The 21,644-nt window shown below is 57.5% G+C and overlaps 8 protein-coding genes across 8 annotated transcripts; 6 read left to right on the top strand and 2 right to left on the bottom strand.

The window, feature by feature from the left end:
* Positions 1–2,113: 2,113 nt before the first annotated feature.
* Positions 2,114–3,301, top strand: J3D65DRAFT_667916 (transaldolase; the record flags this gene model as incomplete). The annotated part of the gene is made up of 4 exons (XM_066803061.1): positions 2,114–2,152; positions 2,265–2,579; positions 2,631–3,014; positions 3,062–3,301. 4 exons carry the CDS (start codon positions 2,114–2,116, stop codon positions 3,299–3,301), a joined length of 978 nt encoding a protein of 325 aa, XP_066655392.1.
* Positions 3,302–3,715: 414 nt separating this feature from the next.
* Positions 3,716–4,586, top strand: J3D65DRAFT_645952 (superoxide dismutase; the record flags this gene model as incomplete). Its single annotated transcript, XM_066802244.1, has 4 exons — positions 3,716–3,728; positions 4,017–4,196; positions 4,254–4,502; positions 4,564–4,586. 4 exons carry the CDS (start codon positions 3,716–3,718, stop codon positions 4,584–4,586), a joined length of 465 nt encoding a protein of 154 aa, XP_066655391.1.
* A 110-nt stretch (positions 4,587–4,696) lies between these two features.
* On the top strand, positions 4,697–8,248 carry J3D65DRAFT_624837 (uncharacterized protein). Its single transcript, XM_066800294.1, has 4 exons — positions 4,697–5,027; positions 5,094–5,254; positions 5,361–5,727; positions 5,777–8,248. Exons 2-4 carry the CDS (start codon positions 5,114–5,116, stop codon positions 7,912–7,914), a joined length of 2,646 nt encoding a protein of 881 aa, XP_066655390.1. The 5' UTR covers positions 4,697–5,027; positions 5,094–5,113; the 3' UTR covers positions 7,915–8,248.
* On the top strand, positions 8,104–8,390 carry J3D65DRAFT_624835 (uncharacterized protein). Its single transcript, XM_066800293.1, has one exon. The coding sequence runs from the start codon at positions 8,147–8,149 to the stop codon at positions 8,375–8,377; it is 231 nt and encodes a 76-aa protein (XP_066655389.1). The 5' UTR covers positions 8,104–8,146; the 3' UTR covers positions 8,378–8,390.
* Positions 8,391–8,666: 276 nt separating this feature from the next.
* J3D65DRAFT_658675 (uncharacterized protein) lies at positions 8,667–14,032 on the bottom strand (the record flags this gene model as incomplete). Its single annotated transcript, XM_066802548.1, has 2 exons — positions 13,663–14,032; positions 8,667–13,609 (listed from the first exon to the last, which is right to left on the bottom strand). Exons 1-2 carry the CDS (start codon positions 13,898–13,900, stop codon positions 8,667–8,669), a joined length of 5,181 nt encoding a protein of 1,726 aa, XP_066655388.1. The 5' UTR covers positions 13,901–14,032.
* A 135-nt stretch (positions 14,033–14,167) lies between these two features.
* On the top strand, positions 14,168–15,607 carry J3D65DRAFT_553416 (Pre-mRNA splicing Prp18-interacting factor-domain-containing protein; the record flags this gene model as incomplete). Its single annotated transcript, XM_066797133.1, has 1 exon — positions 14,168–15,607. One exon carries the CDS (start codon positions 14,168–14,170, stop codon positions 15,605–15,607), a length of 1,440 nt encoding a protein of 479 aa, XP_066655387.1.
* Positions 15,608–15,932: 325 nt separating this feature from the next.
* Positions 15,933–17,835, top strand: J3D65DRAFT_371917 (uncharacterized protein). Its single transcript, XM_066795717.1, has one exon. It carries the CDS (start codon positions 16,259–16,261, stop codon positions 17,513–17,515), a length of 1,257 nt encoding a protein of 418 aa, XP_066655386.1. The 5' UTR covers positions 15,933–16,258; the 3' UTR covers positions 17,516–17,835.
* Positions 17,836–18,463: 628 nt separating this feature from the next.
* J3D65DRAFT_371915 (sulfur metabolite repression control protein-like protein SconB) lies at positions 18,464–21,023 on the bottom strand. Its single transcript, XM_066795716.1, has 2 exons — positions 20,484–21,023; positions 18,464–20,437 (listed from the first exon to the last, which is right to left on the bottom strand). Exons 1-2 carry the CDS (start codon positions 20,919–20,921, stop codon positions 18,611–18,613), a joined length of 2,265 nt encoding a protein of 754 aa, XP_066655385.1. The 5' UTR covers positions 20,922–21,023; the 3' UTR covers positions 18,464–18,610.
* Positions 21,024–21,644: the final 621 nt, after the last annotated feature.

The following is a 21,644-nucleotide window of genomic DNA, read 5'->3' as shown; positions in this document are numbered from 1 at the left end:
GCGAAGCAAAGGTGAAGCAGGGTCGGTAGGAGCCCAAGTAGGCTAAGAAACGACAAAGACGAAGACTAGTCCAACCCACGAATTCGGATGGGAGACAAAGAAATAAAAAGGGTTGCCCGGTCAGAGAAGGATTCGCACTTTGCAACCCAAATAGTAATGTCAAGCCATGCTACTCAGCCCACCTGGTGAAAACGAAACCGAGATATCTCTGGCTTACCGCTCGTCATGACCTGGCGAATGGGACACGAGCTAGCGTGCAGGCGAGCGCGTATGGAATGGCGCAACTAGCGGTGGCCGGATCTGGTAGCTGGCTTACGACTAGGGTGGAGGCGAGGACGACAAGCGTCTTGCGCGACGAGCTTATCTCAACCGTCAGTGGCTTGTTCCAGCGCGGCGGGACATGCTTCCGGGCGGTGCAGTCACGTAGGTGCCTGTCATTCGGCCCCCCAGATGATGCTGCCACTGCTCAAGCATCGTCTTAAGCTTCGTGGCTCGGGACGGCCCTAGAGCGGTTCGGCGGCGATGCCGAAACCCCCTGGCTACTGGCCAGAGACCTTCCCGCCATCCTTGTTGCAACTCTTGAGCACGAGACAGTAAATGGCATTCCAGCCCGACGCTGGGCTTCTGCCTCGTGGGATTGTCTAGGGCTAGGTTCCACGACACTGCCTCCCGACCGCGTGGCTTTGGTAGTTTTCGCCCCTGGTCATGATCTGTTTATGGATGCATTGTCAGCCTTGCCAGCAAGTCAATTGTTGTTGCCTTGGCCTCCGTGTATTTCCCCCGACGTTTGGAACGACAGGGCTTAAGTATCCGGGCAGCTTGAGCATAAAGCCCATGCTGCTGTTTGGAGCATTCCTTATTACTCCCCGGTGCACGCATCGGGTTGTATGATGCGCCGTTTTTGCAGATTGCTTTGGCGGACTGGTGACAAGGTATTTGGACGTTGGCTGAATGCTCCACAGCGTGAACTTCAAAAACGTCTCAACAGAATGTGAGCATTGTTTGCTCAAGTTGCTTCTCGATGCGTGGTGGGCAGTTGAAAAACACTGCTGAAAGATGAGCAGGAAAAAGATGCACCAGGGAAAAAATTCCTTCGCCCGGTGACTGGTTGGAAAAAGACGTGGCGAGGCTGACGTCCAAGTGAAGATGTCGCTGACGGCCTTCGTCTGATCTCAAAGGTCGAGGCCACGATACTAATCCGCATCTTATCCATCTTCGCCTGTCGTGTAGTAAGCAGTCGGAGATTGGGTTCAGATTGAGCTATGATGTAGGCTAAGCATTGCTGACTCGCGGGATTGAAGACCTAACACCTGGACTTGAGACTGACAGATTGAGTTGTTAGTCCTACCTGTTGCCGGACTAAACGGGAGGCCTGCAAACTAGAGTGCCGCTTTTGACAGGTTGTGCTACTGTCCATCGCCGTCCACAAGGCATCGAAGACGGCAGACTGTCTGAAGCGCGAACAGCCGCCTACGTCGACGCCAGACTGAGGCCTCGGCCATGTTCGCGCAACATACGAGCGTCAGCGGTCGGACCGACTGAGCTCTGGACCTGGAGCTTATTCACTAATCCTCGAGAGCTGGAAAATATACCGCAATACATGGACTCCGTGGCGTGAGGGACATTTGAAGTGTGAGTGAGTCTGAGACGGAGGTTTCGAGCGCAGTCGGCGGCACCGGTGATCAACGACGGACTTTCGGTTCAAGGCCGATGGCATTGGCCGACACATGACGATGCAGGTCGACGGTCTGGTCGCGGCCTGGTGGTACTGACGGTTGGAATAGGCAAAGGCGGCCGCAGCAAGCCGTTGGATCGCATTCGGACGGGCATGATTTGACGCGAGCTGGCCAAAGGCGTCTGGAGAAGGCTCGGGGGGACGGGGCGCGAGAAACACGGCCCGCAGCCATTGGTCATTGGTGAGGATCTGACCGATGTCGTGGTCTTTTGTCTGGTCGACTCCCCGATGACATAATACCTCGTCAGGCAGGCCCTTGAAAACCCCGCCACCTGCACCTCTCTCAAACTTCCACCATCGCCCATCCATCCCTCACAACTCCTTTCCACTCTCCCAAGATACCCTATCCGCACCGATCCATCACCCAAACCATACACAATGCCTTCCTCCCTCGAGCAGCTCAAGGCCGCCGGCACCGTGAGTCCTCGCTGCCCCTCCTTGCCCCTCATCCGCGGAAGAATTGCCCCCCGCCGTCTTCGGAGTGGAACGTCGCGGCTTGTTGGGATTCGCTGACTCTTTGCTCCAACAGACCGTCGTCTGCGACTCTGGTGACTTTGCCACCATCTCCAAGTACAACCCCCAGGATGCCACCACCAACCCCTCCTTGATCCTCGCTGCCTCCAAGAAGGCCGAGTACGCCAAGCTCGTCGACAACGCCGTCGAGTGGAGCAAGAAGCAGGGCGGCAGCGTTGACCAGCAGGTCGAACAGGCCCTTGACCGTCTCCTCGTCGAGTTTGGCAAGGAGATTCTCAAGCTCATCCCCGGCAAGGTCTCGACCGAGGTCGACGCCCGCTACTCGTTCGACACCAAGGCCTCGGTCAACAAGGCTCTCCGCATCATTGACGTACGTCTTTCTATCCTGGACACCAATTGAACCCAGCTGACAATCGCACAGCTCTACAAGCAGGAGGGCATTGGCAAGGAGCGCATCCTGATCAAGATTGCCTCGACCTGGGAGGGTATCAAGGCCGCCGAGATCCTGCAGAGGGACCACGGCATCAACACCAACCTTACCCTCATGTTCTCCCAGACCCAGGCCATTGCCGCGGCCGAGGCCGGTGCCTACCTCATCTCTCCCTTCGTTGGCCGCATCCTCGACTGGTTCAAGGCTGCCACCAAGAAGGAGTACTCTGCCTCGGAGGACCCCGGTGTCAAGAGCGTCCAGGAAATCTTCAACTACTACAAGAAGTTTGGCTACAAGACGATTGTCATGGGTGCCTCGTTCCGCAACATTGGCGAGATCACCGAGCTTGCTGGCTGCGACTACCTCACCATCTCGGTAAGTTTGAAAGTGTAGTGACGAGTGCCTTGGCTAACGTTCGCCAGCCCAACCTCCTCGAGACGCTGTACAACTCGCAGGACGCCGTGCCCAAGAAGCTTGACGCCTCCAACGCGTCGAGCCTCAACCTTGAGAAGAAGACTTACATCAACGACGAGGCCGAGTTCCGTTTCTGGTTCAACGAGGACCAGATGGCCGTTGAGAAGCTGCGCGAGGGTATCTCCAAGTTTGCTGCCGACGCGGTGACGCTCAAGGACATCATCAAGGAGAAGGTGCAGAAGGCATAAATTGGGGCGGCCGAGCCGATATCGGAAAGGCGGGGTAAAATGACGACGGGGGCAGAATTTGAAGAGTGACGACCCAGGCAATAGTGCCATGCAGCAATTCGTAGTTTGATTTTTGTGCAGATAGACGGATACCAAAATGTTGTTAATGCCGACCTGAACAATCTAGTGTGCAGTTGCTTAGGAATAGGACGCGGCGGAGACGGAGCTGATGGCACGTGCAAGGGCTGTGATTGGTGTAGGGGCGGGGGGCGTTGTAGTTTCGTCATCAATCGAGCCCCGCAGTGAGCTGGTCTCTTCGGGTCTCCGTCTCGTCTCGTCTCGCTCTCGTCTTTTCTCTCTCATCGTCAACTCCTGTCCTGCTCATCATCACCCTCATCACCCCGTTCAATTGAATCAATCAATCAATCCGCCAAAATGGTCAAGGCCGGTACGTTGTGTAACTTTGCATTGATCAGCTGTATCGCCACTCCGGCTTGGGCTAGGGTGGGGCTGCTGCGAGGCCGTTTGAGCATGTTCTTTCGACACCTGGCGGCTTGCCTCGACGACGTCGTCTGGCAATTGGCTCTGGCCGGGCACCTTGTTGGCTGCGGCTGTTAATTACACTCGATGACTGGCGGCTGGTCCTGGTCCCGGTCCTGGTCGTGGTCCCCGTCGCTCATCAAGGTGCTCACCTACACATGTCAGTCCCAGTCGGCTAACGCGAATCCTCTCCTAGTCGCTGTCCTCCGTGGAGACTCCAACGTCAAGGGAACCGTCACCTTTGAGCAGGAGTCCGAGTCTGCTCCCACCACCATCTCATGGAACCTTTCCGGCCACGACCCCAACGCTGAGCGTGGCATCCACGTCCACGCCTTTGGCGACAACACCAACGGCTGCACCTCTGCCGGCCCTCACTGTGAGCTGCAAACCACAAACCACACCCCATCCGGCGTCGACTGCTAACACCAGCCAGTCAACCCCCACGGCAAGGGTCACGGTGCTCCCACCGACGAGGACCGCCACGTCGGTGACCTTGGTAACCTCAAGACCGACGCCCAGGGCAACGCGACCGGCTCCGTCACCGACAAGCTCGTCAAGCTCATTGGTGCCGAGAGCGTCATTGGCCGCACCGTCGTCGTCCACGGCGGCACCGACGACCTGGGCAAGGGCGGCAACGAGGAGTCCAAGAAGACGGGCAACGCTGGTCCCCGCCCCGCATGCGGTAAGTTACGGATACTCGCCATTGACCCGGTTAGGCCGAAGGCTAATGTAGCCATGCGTAGGTGTCATTGGCATCTCCAACTAGATGGCGCGAGCACTGTTGGTGCTGTAGGTACAATGGTACAAATGTGAACGAGGTCTACGATCAAATTGGCGGTTAGCGTAGCTACAATGAAAATAATTGTGCAGATGTGCAGACGTGCCGACGACTCCTTGCGTGAAATGACAAGCACACAATTGATGTACTCGTCGTGGTACCTGAATTGAGTGGCCGGACCGAACAACCTCCTCCGAAAGGCTGGCCGCTTGGACCCTCCCCTCGGCGCGCCGACTGACGACTTCCAAACGAAGAGGCCAGATTCAACCCCACAGCTCCTCTCCTCCACCTGCAACACCCCATCGACCCCCCGAACCCCTCCCCGTTCTCACCACGCTGCAACCCTGCACCTTGCCCCTTCGAGTTTAGGGACCTGCTTGCAATCGCCATCGCCGCACTACTCCGCTTCATTCCAAAAAGTCAGCTCGTGTGAGTCTCATCAAACCGACTCGCCAACCGTCCATCCGCGCTCTTCTGACGTCCTACGCTTCCCAGTCGATACCTCGATTCCCAAAATGGCGTTGTTCCAAGCAATGGTCAAGAGCGTTCTCTCAGGCGACACCGTCGTCCTGCACAACATCAACAACCCCAAGCAAGAGCGCGTCCTGAGCCTTGCCTTTGTCTCTGCGCCGCGGTTAAGGAGAGAGGGCGATGAGGTGCGTGGACAATTTTACTCACCAGACATTGACCCGCCAAGTTTTCAACGCCGCCGGCCTGTTGTTGAACATCTCAGGGCACCATGCTAACACGCCAGGAACGCAGCCCTTTGCCTTTGAATCGCGAGACTTTTTGCGCAACATCCTCGTCGGCAAGGTCGTGCAATTTCGAGTCCTGTACACCATCCCAACCGGTGCGAAGCGCGACTACGGCATCATCACCCTCCCCGGTGGTCTCACGCTGCCCGACACCGCCGTCGCCGAAGGCTGGGTCAAGCTCCGCGGCGATGCTGACCGCAAAGATGACTCCGAAGCTTCGACCATGATTCTGCAAAGGCTCGAGGTTTTGGAGGCACGAGCGAGGGCAGACTCGAAAGGCCTGTGGGCCGAGGCGGGAGGACACCTCGACACTGCCTACGAATTGCCAGACCCCAAGACGTTTGTGGAACAAAACAGGGGCGTCGAACTTAATGGTGAGTTTCAAAATGGTGGTATCGTGGGATTCACAGCTAATTCGAGCAGCCATCGTCGAAAAGGTCCTCAGCGGAGATCGCCTCATTGCGCGCCTGCTCCTATCGCCCTCCAAGCACGTCCAAACCATGGTACTAGTTGCTGGCATTCGCGCGCCGTCAACAAAGCGCGTAAACCCATCCGACGGAAAGGAGCAGCCTGCAGAGCCTTTTGGCGACGAGGCCCAACAATTCATCGAGACCCGCCTTTTGCAGCGCAACATCAAGTTTTCTCCGCTCGGTGTGAATCCTCAAAACCAGCTCATCGGAACCGTATCGCACCCCTTGCGCGGAAGCGTAGCGCCTTACTTGCTCGAGTCGGGCTTGGCAAGATGTATGGACCAACACTCTACACTTTTGGGCGGAGAAATGGGCAAGCTGCGGCAGGCTGAGAGAAAGGCCAAGGAACAGAGGCTGGGTGTCTTCCAAGGCCACGTGTCGACTGCTAGGCCGAGCGCTGGCGAGGTCGAGGCCGTTGTCAGCAGAGTCCAAAGTGCAGACACATTGTATCTCCGCAACAAGGCCGGCCTCGAGAAGCGCATCAACTTGAGCAGCGTCAGGCAACCCAAGACGACGGACCACAAGCAGGCCCCTTGGCAAGCAGAGGCAAAGGAGTTTTTGAGAAAGAGGTTGATTGGAAAGCACGTCAAGGTTGTGATTGACGGCAAGCGCCCACCCCAGGATGGATTCGACGAGCGCGAGATGGCCACCGTGACGCACAATGGCAAGAATGTTGCCTTGCTCCTGGTCGAGAACGGATACGGCTCAGTAATTAGGCACCGTGCCGACGACGCAGACCGCAGCTCCGTTTACGACGACTTGCTCCTGGCTGAGGACCAGGCGCAAAAGGAGCAAAAGGGCATTTGGTCGTCCAAGTCTCCTTCAACCAAGCCATTCGTCGACCACTCAGAGAGCTTGGAAAAGGCCAAGAGGCAGCTCACTCTCCTCTCGAAACAAAAGAAGGTACCGGCAATTGTCGACTTTGTCAAGTCCGGATCCCGCTTCACCGTCTTGGTTCCCCGCGAGAATGCCAAACTCACGTTTGTACTTTCTGGTATTCGTGCTCCCAAGTCGGCCAGGAACCCCAACGAAAAGAGCGAGCCTTTCGGTCAAGAGGCACACGACTTTGCCAACAAAAGGTGTCTGCAGCGCGACGTCGAGATTGACGTCGAGGACTGTGACAAGGTCGGTGGCTTCATCGGCACGCTCTACGTCAACCGCGAGAGCTTTGCCAAGCTTCTGGTCGAGGAGGGGCTGGCCTCTGTGCATGCGTACTCGGCTGAAAAGTCTGGCAACGCAAAGGAGCTCTTTGCTGCGGAACAAAAGGCCAAGGAGGGACGCAAGGGTATGTGGCACAGCTGGGATCCCTCGCAGGATGTGGAGGAGGACGAATCGCCAGCACAGACGAGCAACGGCACCAACGGCGACGCTGCCGCTGCAGAACGCCGCAAAGACTACCGCGACGTCATGGTCACACATGTTGAAGAGAACGGTCGCTTGAAGCTGCAAGAAATTGGCAGCGGAACCGCCGAACTCACCAACCTCATGGAACGCTTCCGCAACTTCCACCTGGACAGGTCAAACGACAAGCCGCTCTCGCAATTCAAGGTCGGCGACTTTGTATCCGCGCGCTTCAGCGAGGACAACGACTGGTACCGCGCGCGCATCCGGCGCCACGACCGCGAGAACAAAAAGGTCGAAGTCGTCTACGTCGACTACGGCAACTCGGAGACACTGCCATACTCGAGCCTGCGGCCCCTCGACGCCAAATTCAGCACGGCGTCGCTGCGGCCGCAGGCCACGGAGGCGGTGCTCTCATTCGTGCAGTTCCCGTCGGAAGCGACGCCCGACTACCTGCGCGACGCGGTGGCGTTCGTGGGCGAGCTGACCAACGGCGTGCAGCTGGTGGCCAACGTCGACAACGTGGTCGACGGCGCGTGGCACGTGACGCTGTTCTACCCGGAGAGCGAGTCCAAGGACCACAGCATCAACGCCGAGGTCGTCGGCGAGGGCCTGGCGCGCGTGCCGCTGAAGCTGCGGCCGTGGGAGCGCGCCGCCACGGACGTGCTGCCGGCGCTCAAGGCGCGCGAGGATGAGGCCAAGGCTGAGAGGAGGGGTGTCTGGGAGTATGGCGACTTGACTGAGGATTAAGTGCAGTCGTCTGGCCACCCATCGTTGGTTTGCTGTTGTTGCTTTGACGCTTGGAGGTGTCGTTGTCGTCGCAGTAGTTGTGGTGCTGGTGCTGGTGCCGGTGTAAAAGTTGGTTCTGCTTTGTATCTGTCCGTCTGTCTGTTGACGAGGCCCTGTGTGGTGGGATCAGAAGAGCTTGGCTTGTTTGCTGCCATTTGTACTGTATCAAGAGGAAGGAGGAGGGATCTGCTGCATGTTGGTGGGTGTGGGTGTAGTGTGGTTTGGTCTGGTCTGGTCTGGTCTGGTCAGTCAGTCATGCCTTGGTGATTGGGGGGTTTTGGATGCATGCATGCACGCTCGCACGCACGCCCGCGCGTACACGTGTGGCGGTTGGATATTGACTTCGTTGTTGTTGTTGTTGTTGTTGTTCTTCTTCTCTTCGTCTTGTGGATCAATCGGTGACTATACTGTGTACACTATTTAAGTCCTCTCATTCATCTCGTCGTCGTCTGGGAGGGAGTCGTTGCTTGCATGATTATGATTGTAGTTGTGGTCAGGTGTCGTCCTATTACTTGAGTCTATTCCAATACTGTCAAGTGCTCATTGACGGGCTGAGGGACTTGCCTAAACAAAATCCAGTCTGTCTACGCTCTTCAGGGGTGTATATGTGTGTGGTGTGTTGCGCAGCTCCCCACCCCCAATGCGTGACGATGCAAAAAACAAAAACCAATACAAACCCCCCTCTCTCCCCCCCTCCCCAGTACCTCACTCCCTCACCACTCCAACTCCATCTCCCCCTCCATCTCCCGCTCAACCCTCCCCTCCAACGCCGCAACAACACCGCCAAACCCGCCCCGCAGCGCCCTCGCCCTCGCCCCCTCCCTCACGCGGCTATAAAACACCGGGCAGTCGCGCGACGCGCAGCGCACCTGCTCGCCGAACGCCAGCCCGGCGCAGCTGCGGCACACGGCGGCCGAGTCGGCGACGCGGCGGTCGGCGGCGGCGAGGCGCGCGCGCAGCGATGCGAGGGTGGTGTGTGGGGAGGAGGCGCAGGAGGGGCAGAGGGGGAGGTCGGGGGGAGGGTTCGTGGCGGTGGTGGTGGTGGTGGGTCGATGTTTGGGGGGTTTGGGGAGCGCGGCGCGGCAGAGGAGGCAGGACGTCGCTTTCATGTAGTTTTCGAGGGTTTTCTTGGCGGGTGCCGGGCCCACGTTGTGGTGATGTTGTTCTGCTCCTCCTCCTCCTCCTCCTACGCCTCCACCACCACCACCACCATACGCGCCAGCCGCGGCCGCAGTGACGCTGCGCACGCGCTGCACCTTGGGCATCTCGTCCCACCACGCGCGCACGTTGGCGCCGACGAGGTTGAAGATGCGCTCGAGCGGCGGAATCAGGTTCTTGGAAATGTAGTAGTCGGCGTCGAGCTCGAGCTGGTCGTCGGCGAGCAGCTTGTCCGGCGCGACGCAGCGGTCGATGAGGCGCGCGCCGGGCGCCCCCGTCACCACGACGTACGGCACGCGCTCGCCGTACTGCGGCTCCGCGCGGCGGTCGGCCAGCATGCGGCGCGTCGCGATGAGCGCGCCGGCAGGCCCTACGCCGCGCTCGCTGTAGGTGCCCAGCTTGACTTCGCGCGCGAAGACGAAGTCTTGGATGGAGACGCGGCCGGCTTGGATCTTGGCGCATTGTCGCTGGAAGTAGCGCTTGACCTGCGAGAGGTCGGCGGTGCGGAACAGCAGCTTGAGCGCCGTCTCCTCGATCTTCTGCTCCGCCGGCGTGCCGTCGCGCCGCACCGTCTCGATGCCTTTGGCGTCGAACTCGGGCTCCGCCTGCGACCTCGTCTCGTACTTGAAGCCGACGTAGCGCTTTTTGGCCAGCAGCACGCACGGGTGGTACACCTTTTCGAACTTGAGCTTGACGGGCCGCGGGTTGCGCGCCGTCACGGCGGCGGCAATCTCGTCGCCAATGGCAAAGGCCTCGTCGCGCGTGCGCCCCTTGAGGTGCACAAAGAGCGAGTCCGTGTCGCCGTAGACGACCTCGGCGCCCCACCGCGTCTCGCTGTGGATCAGGGCGATGGCCTTTTCCAGCGTCTCGCGGCCCGTCTGCACGATGCTGTCGGCAATCTCGCTGCACGGCATGCGGCCTGAGAAGCTGGCGGACGTGTAGCCGTACGTGACGTTGGCAATCAGCTTGAGCGCCAGCTGCCGGTTGTTGAGCAGCTGCTGCAGCGTCTTGTCGTCCTTGTCCACCTTCATCCCGCTCTTGACCATGACGCGCGTCTCGAGAATCTCGCCCAGCATCTTGGCCAGCAGCGACTTGCGCATCTCCGGCTTGACGTACATGATGCCGTTGGGCGCGATGTTGACGTGGTCCTGCACCAGCTCCAGCAGTCGTGGCTCTCGCTTGAAGTCTGTGAATCCCATCTTGTTCGTGCCGCGCCAGCTGACGATTCGTCCCAGGCATGTCGAGTAGCAGTAGTTGTACGCAATCATGACGCTTGGGTACAGACTCTGAAAGTCGAGGACCAATACTGGCGAGTTGTAAAAGGCGCTCTGAGGCTCCATGACGAGGGGCAGGCACTCGAGCGCGTTTTGCTGGCCAACCTGCTTCCGACTGGGCGAGGGCAGGATGAAGTTCTCGGGCTTTGCTATCCGAAACATCAGAGACTCGACCTTGAACTGCGACCCACGGCTGGAGACGGAAAAGAAGTCGACGCCGAGCAGACGTGCCTGCTCCGACGTTCTCGGAATCAACTCGTTGGCATCGAGAATGTCCAAGTTGAGCTGTGTCCGCGAGAGAAAGTAGTCGAGCACCTTGGCTAAATCGCGCGGCTTTTCCGACTTGTACCATCGCGTCAGGTCTTGGTATTCGTAGCGTGGTATGCGACGGTGGAGAAGATGGAACACGACGTTTTCCATGGTGTACTGCAGCAGATTGAGCTCGCTCCTCATGGCCCGCCATATGTTGATCATGTGTCGGCCAGTGACGCGGATGGTCGACGTGTGCGTAAAGCCCCATCGATCCGCCTCTTTTCCGAATCGGCCATGCGAATGAGAGATGGTTCGCGCAATCTCATCACACAAGTCGTACTCGTACTTGAGCCGTGCGCGCTCTATCAGATAACCCCAGGACGAGTTGTGTACTTCGTAGCCAGTGAGAATGTCGGGGTCGTACTCGCGCACAATGCTGACGATTCGATTGATGATGTCGAGTTCGTCGTCTTCGTGTTCGACTTGGACATTGACTTGGCGGGATATTCTGGCAGCGACGCCATCATCCTCAGACAGAGTGAGGATACCGACCCGAGGCCCTTCAATCTCATTCACATCTGCCTGAATGCTCCAAAAGATGCTTGAGATTTCGTCTTCTGCAGGGTCTGGCAGCAATTGGCCTCGACTGTTGACGTGGACCTCTAGACTCATGATACTCATGTATTGGGTCTCGTGTTGGACGGAGGTGGACTTTTGCCGTTGGGAATACTTGAAGCCATGCCTGTTCTTTTGCGTTGGGCCCTCGATTTGGGAGAGGTTGCCCTTTGATTTTGCGGCCTTGCGCCGAGTCTTGGAGAGGTCACCATTTCCATCACCTGCGGTTGGCATCTCCTTGTCGGCCTCATCTTTTAACCACTGCTCGACCTCTGCAAATGACGGGGGAGCAGCCGCAATCTCCCAGTGCAGCAAAGAGCATTGCGTCCGGCGTCGTTCATGATGGGCATCTTCTTTCGTCTTGTCAATCACAACTCCATGCTTTTCGCCAAAGTTGGCAGGGTGATTTCCAGTGGGATCGAATGGAGGAAGGTAAGGTAGTGTGGTACTTTCAAGCCGAAATTCCTGTCCAGCATACTCACGGGGCCTCTCTGGAACATCTTTCTCGTCGCTGTAGTGCGCATCTTGGTAGACTACAGGCGGTAGGCCATAATCAAGCATTGTTGATGTGACGGTCTCAGCGGTTGGCGGCAGTTGTCCATAGCAGAGGACCTGCAAGTCCGTAGATTGGTAAAAGGACTTTGAAAGCTGGCGAGCAAACTTTCGAGCTTCGGACGATATCTCTGGGCTGCTAGAGAAAGTCTTGCTGGACCGAAAATTGCTCCAGGGAGTTACGGGAGAGTCCTTGGTATCAGAGCCATCCAGGCGTTTCGCAGGCGTATGAGGCGATTTCTGAGAATTGGACCATCCACTCCGTTGACTCAAACGAAGGGCAGTGTCACTGTCGTTGGGGTTCTTGACAACAGGAAATGACAATGTGTTAGCTCCATTTGGGCCGGCCTTGATGCTGTTCTGAGAGGATTGGCTCAAGGGAATCTCCTGGCTAGGACGTTTGGATATCGTGTTTTCGGCAGGCGTCCATCCATCGTCTTCGAAAGCGACGCGCCTCGAAACCTTAGGTTGGGATGATTTTGGTAGTGAAGAGTCTTGCATATCAAGTCTCTCATCTTCGACGGCTTCAAAATCTCTGGGGGCTAATTTCACTCTTTTCTTTGGCCGTCCCAGACGTGGAGAATTGGGTTTCTGCTTGTCGATTTCATCCAAAATATCTTCGTGGAAGCTTCCGAATTCACCATCCGACTTTGAAGCGGTGTCCTCCAGAAAATCCCGATTTGGATCATCTGCGTCAAATGTATGATCTTCTCTTGAACAACGACTCCTTTGTGGGTTCCGTAGTTCTGGCGCGAGATTGGGGTCGTCAAAAATGTCCCGTGCCACGTCCCTCTCAATGGCTTCGTCGGTATCATACGCGCTGTCGCCATCTTTGAATGCCGATGGGCTCTCGTCAAACGTCGGTAAAAGGGCTTCCAATTGTTCAAAAGGAAAGGGATTTTGCGTTGCTTGGTATTCTTCCAATTTCTTGGGATACAGATCCTCAACACTCTCCATGGCAGTTTGGACATGGTCTTCCTGTGCCGCCTTTTCGAGGAAGCCATCGAATGAAATGTCCCTGTCCGTATTCCTGCTCTTCTCCTGTTCTACCAATCTCATCATCGTCTCTCGGAATTCCTCTTCGTGTATCCAGCCTCCCTTGCTAGTATCCCTCGAATCGGCCGACATGCTAACAAGGACTTCCGGGGGAAAGGGGCTGCTCGACGGATCCGTCAGACCCATTCTTCGCTTTCTTCTTTTGGTTTCGTCTTTCCACAGTCCTGCCATTGAATGTACAAGCTTCTCATCCGGGGATAGGTAGCTGAAGCGCTCCATGAAATCCTGGTGTAGTGGCCTTTCTTTGATTTCTTTGCGGTTGAGTATGTCTTGCACACAGACGTCAACCTCAATGGCACAATGACTCTGGCGAGGAAAGTCATCCTCTGAGATGTGGGCGGGTGGTATAGACTTGTCATGCCACTTGTGTTTTGTCTGGCTAAGATTCTCCCATTCAGGCACGGGGGCGCGAAATTTGACTCGTGAGCAGTCAATGTATCCGCATCCAAACAAGTTGTAGTCACACATCCACTGGGCGAGGTACTGGAGGTGGCTCTCATGCGGCTGCATCACCTTTGCGAGAATGGTGCCTTGCTGAAGCAGTTCGGCCAATCGTGTCATGTGAAGTGGGTTTAACAGGTAGACCTTGAGGTAGTACTTGTAGCCAACGTGATAACCAAAAAACGGTACTCCTTTGACCAAAGAAATGTGCGCCACATAGAGGGATTTGCCGTCGTATGCGTTGCGCCGGTACGAAATCGCGAGCGCGTGGTCGATGGAGATGCGGAGGGAATTGACATGGGCATCGACTGACGAGGACCTGGTTAGCTTTGGCGTAGTTGCGATAAACAAGATTGCGCACCTTCGGCCGGCTCTAGGCTGCCGTCATAATCCAAGTACAGGTACGGAAGCGCGCCGTGAATGTGCGCGCATACCTTTTGGCCAGTCTCGGTGGCTCCAAAGACGCGTATGACGGGGACCTGAAAAGCATTTTCTCTCTGCGACGGTATTCCAAGGCCGCGATGGAGCTGAGGGTCGAATTTCGTCGTTGTGGCCTGGTAGTGATCAACGCAGTTGAGGCGAAAGCGAAAGACGTCCATCAAGGCCAGGGCCGATTGAGTTTCTCTCTGCTAGAGTGTTTTGAAACTGCGAGCATCATGCGACCAGGCCTCTGCAAAGTTTGGCGAGTAATGCGCGGGAGTGGCAAGTCGTTGCGGACGCGTTGAGTAGTGTTTGGTCATGGCAGCCTGACGGCCTTGACGCGCATCTTCCAGTTCGACGCGATGGGTGCACGGACCATGTCACTTTCCAACCTCTCGCCGCAACCTCCGTCCACTCTACACACCACATCCACATCTCAGCCCACCATGCCGCCCGCACAACCTCGAAAGCCCGGCGATCAGGACAAGAATGAGCGCAACGAATACATCCCCAGCTTCATTGCGAAGAAGCCATTCTACATCGCCGATGAGGCCGAAGACTCTGACTACCTTGAACATCAACGTCTCCAAAAGAACTCGCTCGCCACAGATTCGAAATGGTATGACCGCGGCAAGAAATCCGGCCCGGCGGCGACAAAGTACCGCAAAGGCGCCTGTGAGAACTGCGGTGCCATGAGCCACAAGACCAAGGAGTGCCTCAGCCGACCCCGCAAGGCAGGCGCACGCTGGACTGGCAAAAACATCGAGGCAGACGAAGTCGTCCAGGACGTATCACTAGGATGGGATGCGAAGCGGGATCGTTGGAACGGATACGATCCGCAAGAGTACATGAAGGTCGTAGAAGAGTACAAGGAGGTGGAAGATATGAAGAAGAAACTCAAGGGCGGTGAGGATGACAAGCCGGACGAAGACGAGGATGAAGATGGCGATGAGGATGCAAAATATGAGGCCGAGGCAGACATGGGGAGGAAACAACCGACGAGCACAAGGAATCTCCGAATCAGAGAAGATACCGCCAAGTATCTCGTCAGCCTCGACTTGAACTCGGCCGAATACAACCCCAAGACCAGAACTTTGATGGACGGTGGCGTCAGTGCAGACAAGACGGCACAGTTGGTGGCCGAGGAAGGCTTCATGCGGGCTTCAGGAGATGCCGCCGAGTTTGAAAGGGCCCAGAAGTTGGCTTGGGAGTCTCAACAGCGTGGCGACAGGAACAAGGTCCATCTCCAAGCAAACCCAACCTCGGGCGAATACTTTCGCAAGAAGGAGGCCGAGGAGGCAGAGCAAAAGCGCGAGGCAAAGAGAAAGGAGTTGTTGGCAAAATATGGTGGTCAAGAACATCTGCAAAGCAACCCCATCAAAACTGCTGCTCTGATGGAAAATGAGCGATATGTCGAATACGACTCCAAAGGTCGCATCAAAGGAGCACCCGTCACCAAGGCAAAATCCAAATATCCCGAAGACATTCACATCAACAACCACACTTCGGTTTGGGGCAGTTGGTGGTCAAACTTTCAATGGGGATACGCATGTTGTCATTCGACTGTCAAGAATAGTTATTGCACAGGCGAAGAAGGCAAAAAGGCTTTTGAGGAGGCGGAAAAAATGCGGGCGGGACTGGAGGAAGACGAAGAAGTACCCAAGGAAGAAGCATGGAAAGAGGAAAAGGCTCTTGAAAAGCACGTTCCCAACGCAGTGGATGGCGACGACAAGCGCAAGCGTCCTGACGACAAAAGCAAAAAGCGGCCGTTCGAAGAAATGAGGGATGGCATCACAGAGGAAGAGATGGAAGAGTATCGGCGGAAAAAGGTTCAGGCCGAAGATCCCATGGCAAAGCTGCTGGGCAAAGATGACCTGCTAGGTTGAGCCGCCTCGTCGTGCATCGAGCGTTCACGATTTGGAGTTGCGGCTGCATCGGATGCTTCATGCTTACAATTCGCGCCGACGATTGGCAGCCCTGGAACAGAGCTTGAGCCAATGTGTAGACGGACCCAAATTCGAAAGCACAATGCTGGAATGTTCGGAGCATAATTACCAATCAGTATGGCGCAGTTGCCGGCCGCTCGATGATTCCAACGTCCACGGTATCGGTTCTGATTTCTCCAGTGGGACAAAGCTCCCTCGTGCTGATCAGCATTGGATAATCAACGCAAAAGCCGTCAGGTTGCAACGGCTCTTTGTTACTAGTTCAGGCACAGATGTACACCACGTGGACAGAAAGCTGCGAGTCAGATGGAACCCTGGATTCTTCATTTCCCCGCACTGGCTCGACAGGGTCCCCGCCGCACACGTCAAGCCTGACAGTTCCTCGACGCAACGGGGCCATGCTCCAGAAAGAGGCTCCCCGCACCATCCTCCGTCATACCCCGCTTAGTTTACTCGTGGGGCCAGGATGAACGAGGAGGCAATACAGTCGTCTTTTAATTCTCAACTTCCCCCCCTTGCTGCCGTCATGCCGAAACGTGTGTGCTTCTGCCTCTTGCTGACCCAGCAGACAAACGGGACCAGGAATCTACCATGGCCGAAGTCGAGGACAATGCCGCCTCCGAGGGGTCGGTCGACCCTGCGCAAGCTCAAGGCGCGCAGATTCCGCTCCAAACTTTTGCGCTTCCCGTTTTCCCGCCCGAGGCGCAGGGGCTCAAGGCGCTGACACTGACGTCGGACGTCAAACTGGACGAATACACCAAAGAACTCGAGTCGTTCCAGCCCATTCCCGCTCTGCCGCCAGGCATCGAGAGCCTGACGCTCGAGCTGTTCAGCCTGGGGTATCCGGCAGGCTTCCTCAGCGCCCTCGCCGACGCACTGCCGCACCTGAAGAGTTTCGATGCGTACAGCCAGCTGCTCTGCGGCATCACGAAGGAGGCGCAAGAGGACGCGCTCGTCTTCTTCGACAAGCTCAAGGAGCTCAAGGCCATCCACCTGCTGGACGTGTTTGCGCGGCCGGGCTTCTTCGAGGCCGTCGGCAACAAGCTGGCGGCGCGGGCGCGCGAGCAGCAGCTCATGTTCCTGCAGTTCAACTACACGTTCCGGCACGAGGACGAGGACTTCCTGCGGCGCATCCCCGCGGCCGAGCCGCCCACCTTCATCAACAAGAACCTGGTCATGTGCAGCTTCAACATCGCCGCGCCCGACACCACCGACGACCCCGAGGACCCGACCAATGTCTCGGACGACACGGGCGACGAGTTCAAGGCCAAGGTCGAGGGCGTGGCCGCGTTCCACAAGAGCTCGGCGCGGGCGCTGGTCGACGCGCTGACGGGCGCCAACGCGCCAGACGGCCTGCGCGCGCTAAACACGACACTCTACACCTTCACGCTGGACGACCTCGAAGCCGTGCTGCGGCGGCACCGCGAGCTGCTCATGATCAGCGCGACGGTCGAAGTGGAGCCGAACGAGGCGTGCAAGCGGCGCCTGCTCGACGCCTTCGCCGTGTGCCCGGAGCTCGAGCGCGTCGAGATCGTCGGCAACCCGACGCTCGAGTTCAGCATGGCGGTGCTGAACCCGCGCCGCCAGACGCTGCGCTCGACGTTCCCCTCGGCCGCCGACATGCGCGCGCTCGAACACAGCTGCCCCCGGCTGTCGCACTTCTCGGCCAATATCCTGCGCACGCTGTCGACCGGCCAGGTCGAGTGGAATAAGGCGCCGGACGATGAGGAAGGCTGGACGGGTGGCGTCTCGGTGCCGGAGCCGGCGCGCCAGCACGACGACGATGATGATGTGCCGCAGGCGCTGCGGCAGCATTATGAGGAGGCGCCGCCGGCGGGCGCGGTGTGAGAGGGCTTGGGCCTGGGTTTTGGGTTTGGTTTCGGTGTTGTGAGGGGGTGGGCTGTAGTGGAGCCCGGCGGTCGATGGAGGCGAGCCACTTTGTCCATGCGTGTGTAGTTACCTGTAGATTGGAAGAGCAAGCAAGACTTGGGAAGAGGGCTTTCATGTATGCCAGCACGTCACGTCAGCGCGTGAGCGGCACTGGAATTGGAACTGATATTGGGACCTGAGACTTGGGATTACGAGCGGCCGGCTGGCACTTTTGTTCTTCATTACAGCTATGCGATTTGTCTGTCTGACTGTCTATCTGGCTGTCTGTCTTTCTGTACTCTCCTTGCCTGTGCTGACTACGCCGTGATGGCCGACGCGTGGCATTGTAGAAGTAGGTGTTAGAGTAGTAGTAGCTCTAAACCCCCGCTCTGCGCCACACCACTCCGCTACCACCCCCGCCTACCTATGCCTGGGTGCTACTTTTACCACTGCACGTGAAGCAAGCAATGCCACACCTGCCTCACCACCACCACACAAAACCAAACCAAGTTGAAAAATAGCACAGCCATTCATTCAGCAACACCTCACCCTATAGCCCGCTAGCCGATGTAGCTAGCTATGTAGCTACCACACAGCACCACAGCATGCTCACACCTCCATGACCGACAACCTTGCTTCAGCTTGCTACACTACACCAGACCAGACCAGACCAGCTACCAACGAAAAAAGAAAAAAGAAAAAAAGGAAACAAGAGATGAGGGGGTATTTTAGCTTGAGAAAAAAAAAAGTACAGTACCGCTATACTTTTTTTTGGGGGTGAGTTGGAAGCAATCAAGAGGAATGAAAAAAGGAGAAACCCAAGGTCAGGAAACAGAGACCGTATCTCGCCATAGCCGTGCCCAATAATAACCCAGTGCCGTACATCCCATTCCATGCCATGCCATGCCGTGCCAAGCCAAGTAGGTGGTGATCCGCTCGCTCCGTCCGTCCGTCCATCCGTCCGTTGAAGCCGTGAAAAGAAAAAAAGGTCCGTTCAACACCGTGCTGCTAAAAATCTGGGAGGTTATGTGATGTGACAAAAGAGAACAAGTAGAGATACACGAAAGATCAAAATCACGCCGCAGGCGCAGGCGTGGGTGTGGGAGCCTGGTCATCGTCTGTCGACTCCTCGACGCCCGCTTCCTCGACGACCGGACCACCGTTGCCGCCGGAGACGTCCTGCAGCGCCTTTGGCGAGTGGTCTGCGCCGCAGCCGAAGCTCATGACGCGGACCTCGCAGTCCTCGCCGGCGGAGACGAGGCGCGAGTCGCTGAGGCCGACGCAGGTGACGGGGCCTTGGTGGCCGGTGAAGGTGCGCTCGTGCTGGCCCGTCCGCGGATCCCACACCTTGACCATGCGGTCTTCGGCGCCAGAGACGAGGCGCAGCGTGTCGGCGGCGACGGCCCACACGCCCTCGACGTGGCCGAAGAATTTGCGCAGGCAGCGGCCCGTGGCGACGCTCCATAGCCGGATGGTGCCGTCCAGGGCGCCGGTTATCATGTAGCGCGGCGGTTGGGGCCGTTGCGGCTGGTCCGCGAAAAAAGGTCGCGCTTCATCGCTCGTGCTGCTGTGCGGAGGAGTGGTGACGCTGAAAAAGTCTTCTGGGGTCTCGGGCTCTGGCTCTTGCTCAACATCCGAGTGCGGGTCCGTTTCTTCCTCGTCAAGCTCAAATTCGGGCGGCATCAAGACGACTTGCTGAACTTGGCCGACATGGCCCTTGAAAACCTTGAGGCAGCGCTTAGTGTCGAGGTCCCAAATACGCGCGGTGCAGTCGTCCGAGGCGGAGAAGATGGTGCGCGACGCAGGGTCAATCCTAACCGAATTGACCCAGTCAGTGTGCCCCTTCAGGTTGAAGGTGGCCTTGTCCGGAAAGTTCCACACGCGAATGGTGTGGTCCATGGAACCCGTGGCAAGGATGTTGTTGGCCGAATGCAGCGTGACAATGCCGCCACTGTGCCCCGACAAGGTGCGCAATAGCTCTCCAGTCTTCCAGTTCCACAGCTTGACGGTGCGATCGAGACCAGCGCTAAAAAGACGGTTGTCCTCGAATTGCAGGCAGCGAACGCCGGCCGTGTGTCCAGTCAAAGTTCGAATTTCCTTGCCCGACTCAATGTCCCAGATTTTGATGGTAGCGTCGTAGGAACCAGTCGCAATGATACTGTCGTCAAATTGCAAACACATGATGCCGTTTGTGTGACCGCGTAGAACTTTGGTCGTGCAGCGGCCATACTTCCAGTTGGTCCCCACTTTGAAGCGGTCCTTGTAGACCTCCTTCCACGGACGCTTGGTGCGCTGCTGAAAGTAGGAATCTTGCGAATTTGCGCTGGGTCCAGACTGGCACTGGCGCTTTGAAGATCCAGCTTCTTCTTCCGAACCTCGGCGCTTCAGACTGCTTGAGGCCTCGGGCGCTCGGCTGACGCTGCTCGCTTCGTTATCGGCTGGAAGTGGGCTGATGGAGGGAGACCACTCGTTCAAGCCCCGACCAGTGGCGCGCAGCTGCATTTGTCTCTTTTCGGTTCGCAATCTCTTGGCCTCTAGCAGTGGGAGTCCCCAGCCACACTTGGTGCACTTGCGATCAATGTGTTGCTCGCACATTTTGTGCCACACGACATCGTCATCGGCAAGTTGCCTCCAGCGTTGGCTAACTTGGGAGGCTTTGCAGAGGGAAGTGGTGTCGAGGTAGCACAAGATTTTGAAGGCGAGTTCGGGGGGCAAGGCTGAGACGAAATCGATCTTGATCAAGTCACGGACCGAGGCGGCCACGAACGAGAGTTGGGGAAAACAGCACTGGGCGAGGATGCCCTGGAGCATGAGCTGTCGGTGTTTGGCCGGAGCGGCGGAAAAGAGAGACCACACATGGGCGATGCCTTGCTGGTCGGACTGCGATAAGCTCGCGAGTTCCTGGTCCTGTTAGCTAGGGAACACAGTTGGGCATGGGCGGGTTTACCTTTTGGAGCTGTTCCATGGAGGGCTCATTGGCCTGTCTTCTGCACTTTATATCAGGTCTATGTCTGTAACAGTACTTTGTGTTGGATTTTGCAGTGGAGCGGTCCATGGCAAATGGTGGTTGCGGCTGGGGTCCGAGAGGGTTATACTGGTTGGGAACGTGTTGGGCCAGAAAAGGCTGGATGGTCTGGACGGCCTGCTTGCTTGTCGAAGATATTGAAATGGCGTCGTCTTTGATGTCGGCCTTGGGACTGCCCTGTGCATGTCGGGTCCGCGGACGCGAGTGGTCGTGGTCATGGTCGTGGGCGTTGGGCGAGTCCAAGGCAGCATCGACGAGGCTGACGTCGGCCATGGCCTGGGGAGGATGGCGCAGCGACAGGCGCCGGCGGTGGTGGTGAGGGTCGTGGAATAGCGAAGGCGGTTGCGAGTTGGCGGACATGATGTGGAGGAGGATGAGGCGGGGAAGCGAGAGCAGGGGATGAGCAGTCTTGTAGGAATACTCGAGTGGACCGTGGTTCAGGCCATGCGCTGTCGGGTGTCGAGATTGGCAGAGGCGATGGCGTGCGAGATGCGGAGGTCAGGGTGTTGATGGAAGCTCGGCGAGGCAACGGGCCAGGGTGATTCGCAACGGTGGTGCAATGAGACTAGGGTGCGGACGGTTTCGGCTGAGGAGAGCGAGGGGGAGGGCCAAGGTTGGCGCGAGGGCGTCGAGTGGGTTGAGGAGGAAGAGGTGGTGGTGATGATGAGCCTGTGGGAGGGCGTGGCGCAATGTCTTGTCTTTGGGTGGCAGCTCACGTCCACCTCAGTCTGCGACCTGACGCTTATTGCGTGCTCGCCGCTTGGGTCCCGGTCCCGCCGCGCCGTCTTTTGGCCGTCACGTGCGGGTGCGCCATCGCAGCGGAATCCATGCCCATCGCAACCAGCACAAGACTTTTTGCGCGTCCCGCATCCGACACCGCTGTTGTTTCGTTTCCAATTTCAGCCTTTGCGTCCATTCCCTGTGCCCCGGACGAGCAGCGGGAGGAGCAGCATGCCCATCGAGATTCCCTCCAGCCAAGATTCCTTTTCCTGGGGAAGATGCACGAGCCACGGGCAGTCGACAATCCACTTCGTCACCAGACAAGGATGGCTTTTGTTCAATGACAAAGCAGCCCACGACGTC

This window comes from Phyllosticta citribraziliensis (assembly GCF_038025025.1).
Source record: "Phyllosticta citribraziliensis strain CPC 17464 chromosome Unknown J3D65scaffold_6, whole genome shotgun sequence".
Classification (NCBI taxonomy): Eukaryota; Fungi; Ascomycota; class Dothideomycetes; order Botryosphaeriales; family Phyllostictaceae; genus Phyllosticta; species Phyllosticta citribraziliensis.
Note: the sequence above shows the minus strand (reverse complement) of the source record. Positions and strands in the feature narration are given on the sequence as shown.